This window comes from Gadus morhua, chromosome 4 (assembly GCF_902167405.1).
Source record: "Gadus morhua chromosome 4, gadMor3.0, whole genome shotgun sequence".
In the NCBI taxonomy this organism is placed as follows: Eukaryota; Metazoa; Chordata; class Actinopteri; order Gadiformes; family Gadidae; genus Gadus; species Gadus morhua.
Genome location: NC_044051.1, coordinates 43,293,597 through 43,301,976, shown reverse-complemented (window position 1 = coordinate 43,301,976; position 8,380 = coordinate 43,293,597). Strand labels below are relative to the sequence as shown.

Below are 8,380 nucleotides of genomic sequence, written 5' to 3'. Positions count from 1 at the left end.
GAACAGCAATAAGAACTAACCTCATACCGATCCCCTACTACTGTAGAACAGCAATAAGAACTAACCTCATACCGATCCCCTACCACTGTAGAACAGCAATAAGAACTAACCTCATACCGATCCCCTACTACTGTAGAACAGCAATAAGAACTAACCTCATACCGATCCCCTACTGTAGAAAAGCAATAAGAACAAACCTCATACCGATCCCCTACTACTGTAGAACAGCAATAAGAACTAACCTCATACCGATCCCCTACTACTGTAGAACAGCAATAAGAACTAACCTCATACCGATCCCCTACTGTAGAACAGCAATAAGAACTAACCTCATACCGATCCCCTACTACTATAGAACAGCAATAAGAACTAACCTCATACCGATCCCCTACTACTGTAGAACAGCAATAAGAACTAACCTAATACCGATCCCCTACTACTGTAGAACAGCAATAAGAACTAACCTCATACCGATCCCCTACTACTGTAGAACAGCAATAAGAACTAACCTCATACCGATCCCCTACTACTGTAGAACAGCAATAAGAACTAACCTCATACCGATCCCCTACTACTGTAGAACAGCAATAAGAACTAACCTCATACCGATCCCCTACTGTAGAACAGCAATAAGAACTAACCTCATACCGATGCCCTACTACTGTAGAACAGCAATAAGAACTAACCTCATACCGATCCCCTACTACTGTAGAACAGCAATAAGAACTAACCTCATACTGATCCCCTACTACTGTAGAACAGCAATAAGAACTAACCTCATACCGATCCCCTACTACTGTAGAACAGCAATAAGAACTAACCTCCTACCGATCCCCTACTGTAGAACAGCAATAAGAACTAACCTCATACCGATCCCCTACTACTGTAGAACAGCAATAAGAACTAACCTCATGCCGATCCCCTACTACTGTAGAACAGCAATAAGAACTAACCTCATACCGATCCCCTACTACTGTAGAACAGCAATAAGAACTAACCTCATACCGATCCCCTACTACTGTAGAACAGCAAAAAGAACTAACCTCATACCGATCCCCTACTACTGTAGAACAGCAATAAGAACTAACCTCATACGATCCCCTACTACTGTAGAACAGCAATAAGGACTAACCTCATACCGATCCCCTACTACTGTAGAACAGCAATAAGAACTAACCTAATACCGATCCCCTACTACTGTAGAACAGCAATAAGAACTAACCTCATACGATCCCCTACTACTGTAGAACAGCAATAAGAACTAACCTCATACCGATCCCCTACTACTGTAGAACAGCAATAAGAACTAACCTCATACCGATCCCCTACTGTAGAACAGCAATAAGAACTAACCTCATACCGATCCCCTACTACTGTAGAACAGCAATAAGAACTAACCTCATACCGATCCCCTACTGTAGAAAAGCAATAAGAACAAACCTCATACCGATCCCCTACTGTAGAACAGCAATACGAACTAACCCCATACCGATCCCCTACTGTAGAACAGCAATAAGAACTAACCTCATACCGATCCCCTACTACTGTAGAACAGCAATAAGAACTAACCTCATACCGATCCCCTACTACTGTAGAACAGCAATAAGAACTATCTTAAATCCTTTTACATTTGTTAGTTTTAATCCGACTGTACATTACTTTGAAAGGCTGAACCTCAATTTCGTGATTTAGACCTCACTTGACCTCACTCCCAGAGGTCCACGGTGCAATGTTCTTTTTTACCACTGGGATGCTGGCGGCGATTCCCGCCAATTTTTTTTTTTCCTTTGGCGGCCCTCAGTCAAATTTTGGGTTCCTAAATTGGCCCTCAGTTGTCAAAACTTTGAGAACCCCTGTTCTAGAGGATCGTACCGACTGTTCTAAAGTTAGTAACAGACGGTTCTAGGATCGTACCGACTGTTCTAAAGTTAGTAACAGACGGTTCTAGGATCGTACCGACTGTTATAAAGTTGGTAACAGACGGTTCTGGAGGATCGTACCGACTGTTATAAAGTTAGTAACAGACGGTTCTAGGATCGTACCGACTGTTCTAAAGTTAGTAACAGACGGTTCTGGAGGATCGTACCGACTGTTATAAAGTTAGTAACAGATGGTTCTGGAGGATCGTACCGACTGTTATAAAGTTAGTAACAGACGGTTCTAGGATCGTACCGACTGTTATAAAGTTAGTAACAGACGGTTCTGGAGGATCGTACCGACTGTTATAAAGTTAGTAACAGGCGGTTCTAGGATCGTACCGACTGTTATAAAGTTAGTAACAGACGGTTCTGGAGGATCGTACCGACTGTTATAAAGTTAGTAACAGACGGTTCTAGGATCGTACCGACTGTTATAAAGTTAGTGACAGGCGGTTCTAGGATCGTACCGACTGTTATAAAGTTAGTAACAGGCGGTTCTGGATCGTACCGACTGTTATAAAGTTAGTAACAGACGGTTCTAGGATCGTACCGACTGTTATAAAGTTAGTAACAGGCGTTCTAGGATCGTACCGTCTTGTCCGCCTGTTCAAACACTTCCCTGGCCTCTTCGTGGTCACATATTTCCTCTAAACATTCCCTCTCCAGATTACCTGGTGAAACAGTTACATTAAAATTAAACATGCTAATAAGAAAAAATACACATACTAATACGAATACATACACATACTAATATGATATATATATATATATATATATATATATATATATATATATATATATATATATATATATCTATATATATATATATATATATAACATGATATTTATACTGGTTGAAGTAAGATTGGTTTTCAACAGCCAATCAGAGATCAGTTCTCACCTGGTTTCAACTCTTCAAATAGTTGATTGGCTCTTCTGTTACGCACCAAAACCTGGGAGGCTGCCTGTCTTTCCACAAACACTGAGCAGACAGGCAGACAGCGACACACAGACAGACAGGCAGACGGACAGATAGAGACAGATAATTATATATATAATCCTACCCTATCTCTAACATCACCTAACCCTGGTACCAACATCACCTAACCCACCTAACCCTAGTACTAACATAACCTAGTACTAACATAACCTAACCCTTGTAATAGAGTTATATCTCAGTGATGTAAATAGAGTTATGAATATCTCAGTGATGTTAATGGAGTTATGAATATCTCGGTGATGTTAACAGAGTTATGAATATCTCGGTGATGATAATGGAGTTATGAATATGTCTTACCGGCCACGCAGCCCTGTAGTGCGAGCAGAAGCGCTGTCACCTTGAGCCACATCGTCTCCGTCTGCTCCCGTTAACCCTCTCTCTCAACTTCTACCCTGCTCTGTCTCTCTCTCTCTCTGCCTCCCTCCCCCCCTCTCTAAACCTCTCTGCTCTCTCTCTCTCTCTCTGTCTCTCTCTCTCTCTCTCTCTCTCTCTCTCTCTCTCTCTCTCTCTCTCTCTCTCTCTCTCTCTCTCTCTCTCTCTCTGTCTCTCTCTCTCTCTCTCTCTCTCTCTCTCTCTCTCTGTCTCTCTCTCTCTGTCTCTCTCTCTCTCTCTCTCTCTCTCTCTCTCTCTCTGTCTCTCTCTCTCTCTCTCTCTCTGCCCTAACTTTTAAAGGTTTGATTTTGTTCCCTTCTCAGTATAGTTTATATTAATTGATTGGTCATTTATTTATTACGCTGAAATGATCTTTTACTCACTTTAAAACGTTTCTCTGAACCCGAGACATGAAAACCCTGACGGCGTTTAGTTCAATCGTATTGATTTGGACTTTTACTGACAAGGCAAAATGATGACCAAATATTTACTATGACACTGTCTGAGAGTCTAAAGTCCACACACACACACACACACACACACACACACACACACACACACACACACACACACACACACACACACACACACACACACACACACACACACAGACGAGACTAGTATGTATGGGACTCTGAGTGTTTGTTTTTTTAAGGTCAGAACTGAACAAAAGTCCATGATGCCAGCGCACACACATAGATACACACACGTATTCACCAGTGGCAGCTGCTGGACTCTCAAAGAGGGGAAGCTCTTTTTCGGCCTACATCATATAAATTGTCAATTTATTCATATGTCAATTCTTCTCTCTGTTCCTTTTCAGGGGAATGCGCTGTGACCCTGTCATACCAACTAGCTGTCTTTTCCAGTGACTTGACCAGTGTCCCCTCAATGGCCAGGAGAGCTGGCTGCTTAAACAGCCTTGGCCCATTGTGTTACGGGTGTAGGACTTGAGCCGCTTTAAACAGAAGCTCCTTTCTACACCTGCAGATGTAGCTCCAACTGTTGCCACTGATGAGAACACTCTGTAAAGCTGAGGCATTGCACTGCCCAACTCCATGTCTTCAAGGAACACCAAGGAATCACAGTTTCATCTGTCACCCTGCAGGTCCTGATCTGAATCCAGGCCTTGAAGGGCAGACCTAAGGCTCCCTGAATCAAAGTGATGGCCAACTACCAAAGTGACATTAAACTCGAACAAGGAAATGTGGGAATTCTGTTAAACTGAAACAAGGAATTGTGTGTATAAGTGTGTGAAATGTACGATGAAAATTGTCTGGCAATTTCGCCAAGCAAATATCAAGAAATAGGTTTCAGTTGTCTTTCACATCGCTTGCGAAATCCGTGATGGGATTGAGGATTAAGAAGAGCTCCGGCGACGTTTTATGGTTCAAAATTGCTGTCAATCAAACGGCAACTCAGTCTTTCGCAGACCCTCCAATCATCACGCAGAAGCCCAGCATCCAGGCCAGCCCACTCCCAGTGGCGGCGCCAGAGATTTTTTTCTGGTGGTGCTATGGGGGTGCTCGGCGTTTTACTGAGGGTGCTATGAAATTAGGGTGATATCATATGAGTCTCATTTTTCTCTACTACAACACCTCCCCACCATATCGTCACATATGTTTACACGTTTGCTCTCTAACGGGTCTTTGGGGTACATAAAAAGCGCCATTCAAATCGATCGTATTATTATTGTCAGTAGGCTACTTCTGACGGACGCGCACAAAGCCGCGTTCACATCCGACGGTCAAAATGGATGCAGCATGTTATAGATAACGTAATCCGAAATACTTCACTTACTTCAGTGTGTGGATTAAAGTTTGCGCCAGATGACTACCAGGTCACCACTACCATGAGCGACAAATTAAACTAAACATACCAAGTTCAATACACTTCTAACTAAAGACGGCAGATTAGAACGTCAGATATAATTAATTTAAACAGGCAAAGAGTCAGAAATGCTTTCAAATAGATTATATTATTTTAGGTCACAATCAAAACATGAAACCAAACAGTAGGCACTCAAAACCACAATAATAAGATATCAAAAAGTGTATCAAAAAGTGCACACAAAACTATGCTTAAAATCCTTAAGAAAAACCAAAATCCAGGCAAGCCAGCAGATCAGGTGTCAGTTTCCACCTAAACAAGAACAATGTGACAGAAAAACACATTGTAAACCCAATTGCAAAAACCCAGCAGAATGCAACAGACAACACGGAAAAATCGTTCACTTACCTACGTCTTCATAACAGGACAATGCGCCTGTTGTTGTGGTTGAGAGCGAAGGCATCTATGATCCTGTCGATGTCCAAAGCCCGTGCTCGCAGAGGGTTAATCGCCAGAAGTGCAAGGTCACTGGTTCGGCCATCCCCACTGCTATTCCTCAGGTAGCTCTTCAAGCGACGCAGACAAGAAAAACTGCGCTCGCAGCTCGCAGATGTTACAGGCAGGGTCAGAGATATGGAGATCAATTTGTAGAGGTCCACGAAGGCGTCTTTGTAAGGCCGCATAAGGGATAGGAACTCCTGGTTGCTGTTAATGGTGCATCCTTGCTCTTCCTTCCTTTTCAGGAGCCGGCGAACTTGATGGAGTTCTGCACACAAATTCTCCTCGCTGACCCCATAATGGCGAGCCATGGGCAGAATAACTTGCTTGTCAAGGAATGATGGGTGATTAGGGCTTAGGGCTGGCAAGCCTGCCAGTACACCATTTGCTTCGATGGAAAAGCGTCGCCGGAGTTCCATTAACAACCTGTCTAAGACAGGATAGAATGACTGAGTTTTCAGTTCATCCATGCTGCCCATGCCTGGTCTTTCTATCGGGGCCTCCACAATAAAGCCCTCCAGATGTTTAGCTGTTTGGGTCTGCCTTTTCTCACGATGTACAGTAGCTATCCCGGTATTAACGCACATGTCTCCTGCCTGCTTACGGATTGCTGCCCAGTTGTCATCTGTACGTTTCTCCGATATGGCCGTGATCACAGATTGGGCCAGGTCATCCGCTGTCAAGAGATCGAAATTGGGAGACTGTAGCGCATCGGACATGAATTTGGTAGTTCTAAAAACATCCTCAAAAAGAATTAAATGCAGAACAAACTGCTCATCCATAAGGGAACTGACAGATTTAGCCTCTGTCCTCCGTTTCGCATTCTTGTCGCGAACAGTGTCACGCAGGGTAGCGATGATAGCCGGGAGAGTTCTCTTGACTGCACAGATAGCATCATACTGGCATGCCCAGCGAGTGTCACTCAGTCTCTTCAGCTCTATGCGCTGTGCCGTTGAAAGTTCCCTTTGTTTCTTCAGAAAGAGATCGTGCACCACTGACCCCGAAAAAAACTTGTACAGTGTTTGCAACGTCTCAAAAAACTCAGCGGCAGCATCTACATTATGCACACAGTCCACCAACACCAGGTTAAGCCTATGAGCATGGCAGTGTATATAAACTGCTTGCGGCACCTCTCTTCTGAAAAGTTCTTGGACTCCGTTGTTACATCCAGACATGACTGAGGCACCATCATAGCACTGGCCAACACAACAATTCAGGTCAATACCGCACCGACTGAGCGTCTGCTTGATGCTTGCAAAGAGCGAGTTTGCGTCTAGTCCATCAGCTGGGGTGAAATGCAAGAATTCCTCCACCACTCTCTCTGATTCCGTGTTCAAATAACGCACGATCACTGAAATTTGCTCTTTTTTGCTGATGTCTTTGCTTTCATCCACCAAAATGGCAAAATGTTCAGCGTCCTTAACCTCATCCCTTAATTGTTTCCTAATCATTTCTGCCATTACATTGATGATCTCATTCTGCACGTCATGGTGCACATACTTTGCATTTGACGGGTTGTTATCTGACTTTTTCTGAACGGTTTTGTCAAATTTTCCAATTACAGACAGCAACTCGCGGAAATTACCCCTGTTTGCTGAATCCTCATCTTCAATGTGGCCTCGCTGTGCGATCCCCTGACAGGCAGTATAGCGCAAGCTTTCCACAACGCCCATCATGTACCTTCTGTTTTCCTGGATCAATACCGAATGTCCTTTATCCAGCATATTTGTTATTTTTGAACCGCTTTTTGCTTTTAGCTTAAACTCAGTCCATGCCTCCATGGCAAATTTGTGTCCCATACTTTCGTGATGGCCCTTAAAAGATGCTGTTGCTTTCCGCCAGTTATGAAAGCCACTGGTTGTATACGTTGGCTCCCGATGAAACCCGTGCCCTCCTCCACCGAGAAAATGCCTGCAGGCAAAGCAAAAGACGGCATCCTGGGATACACTGTATTCCAACCACGGATATGGTTCCATCCAGCCCTTGCAGAAACTTCTTTGCTGGACTCCAAACATCCGAGTTGGATATTTGTGTAATGTTGGTATTTTCGGACCATCCTGGGCGTTCATGCTTAAGTCACCCAGGGTGCTAGCATCATGGCTAGCAGCGGCGCCCTCAGTAGAGGTGAAGGGTTGACTACTTGGACCAGGACTTTCCTCTTCTTGTTCTACATCAGAATCATCCACTACCTCCTGCCTTTTTTCTTCCTCTTGAACGTCTCCTTCAACTCGAGGATTTTTTCGGATCAAATACCGATCCATTTTCGTGATTTTGTGACCACTTGATTTAAAATTAATTGACCGATCGCCAGGATTACTGTTACTTAGCCGTTAGCCTACTACTCATTTGAACAATCACGTTCACGCACGCGGCACGCCACGCCACGTGTCTGTGTCGTGCTACGTGAACAATCTGTTTATTTCAATCTGTTATTTTCTTTTGTGATTAAAATATTATTATCACACAATACATTTTATTAAGAACTCAGAATGATTTTTTTTTTTTTTTCTTATTTTACCATTATTTTCTTGGGGGTGCTATGGGGGTGCTATGGCCAATCTAGGGGGTGCTCTAGCACCCCCTAGCCCCCCCCTGGCGCCGCCACTGCCCACTCCTCCATTCACCCCCAGAGACGCTGAGGGTCCGTGGGAGAGACATAATCGCAGGATTATCCAATGACCGTCGATTTTAGACGGACGAAAAACAGCTGTTTTATACAGCCCCATTGATGTCGATGGACGCTGAGCTTCAACAGGCAAAT

At 43.8% G+C, this 8,380-nt stretch overlaps 2 protein-coding genes across 3 annotated transcripts in view; both read right to left on the bottom strand.

Moving 5' to 3' along the window:
- Positions 1 to 3,395, bottom strand: part of LOC115541400 (prothrombin) — a 14,849-nt gene extending 11,454 nt beyond the window's left edge. The window contains exons 1-3 of the mRNA XM_030353100.1: positions 3,217 to 3,395; positions 2,821 to 2,901; positions 2,511 to 2,590 (exon numbers count right to left, since the gene is read on the bottom strand). Of these exons, the coding sequence (XP_030208960.1) occupies positions 2,511 to 2,590; positions 2,821 to 2,901; positions 3,217 to 3,268 (213 nt within the window). The 5' untranslated portion in view covers positions 3,269 to 3,395. The remainder of the gene's footprint in view (positions 1 to 2,510; positions 2,591 to 2,820; positions 2,902 to 3,216) is intronic.
- A 1,855-nt stretch (positions 3,396 to 5,250) lies between these two features.
- Positions 5,251 to 8,222, bottom strand: LOC115541399 (zinc finger MYM-type protein 1-like). Of its 2 annotated transcripts, none has more exons than XM_030353098.1 (2): positions 5,530 to 8,222; positions 5,251 to 5,433 (listed from the first exon to the last, which is right to left on the bottom strand). In XM_030353098.1, exon 1 carries the CDS (start codon positions 7,878 to 7,880, stop codon positions 5,538 to 5,540), a length of 2,343 nt encoding a protein of 780 aa, XP_030208958.1. In that variant the 5' UTR covers positions 7,881 to 8,222; the 3' UTR covers positions 5,251 to 5,433; positions 5,530 to 5,537. The 2 variants fall into 2 exon arrangements, with proteins under 2 accessions (XP_030208958.1, XP_030208959.1); XM_030353099.1 differs by having other exon boundaries at positions 5,534 to 8,222.
- Positions 8,223 to 8,380: the final 158 nt, after the last annotated feature.

Bases quoted from the DNA above. Each gene is read 5' to 3' on its own strand.
- LOC115541399 (XM_030353098.1), bottom strand. From the start codon at position 7,880: ATGGATCGGTATTTGATCCGAAAAAATCCTCGAGTTGAAGGAGACGTT.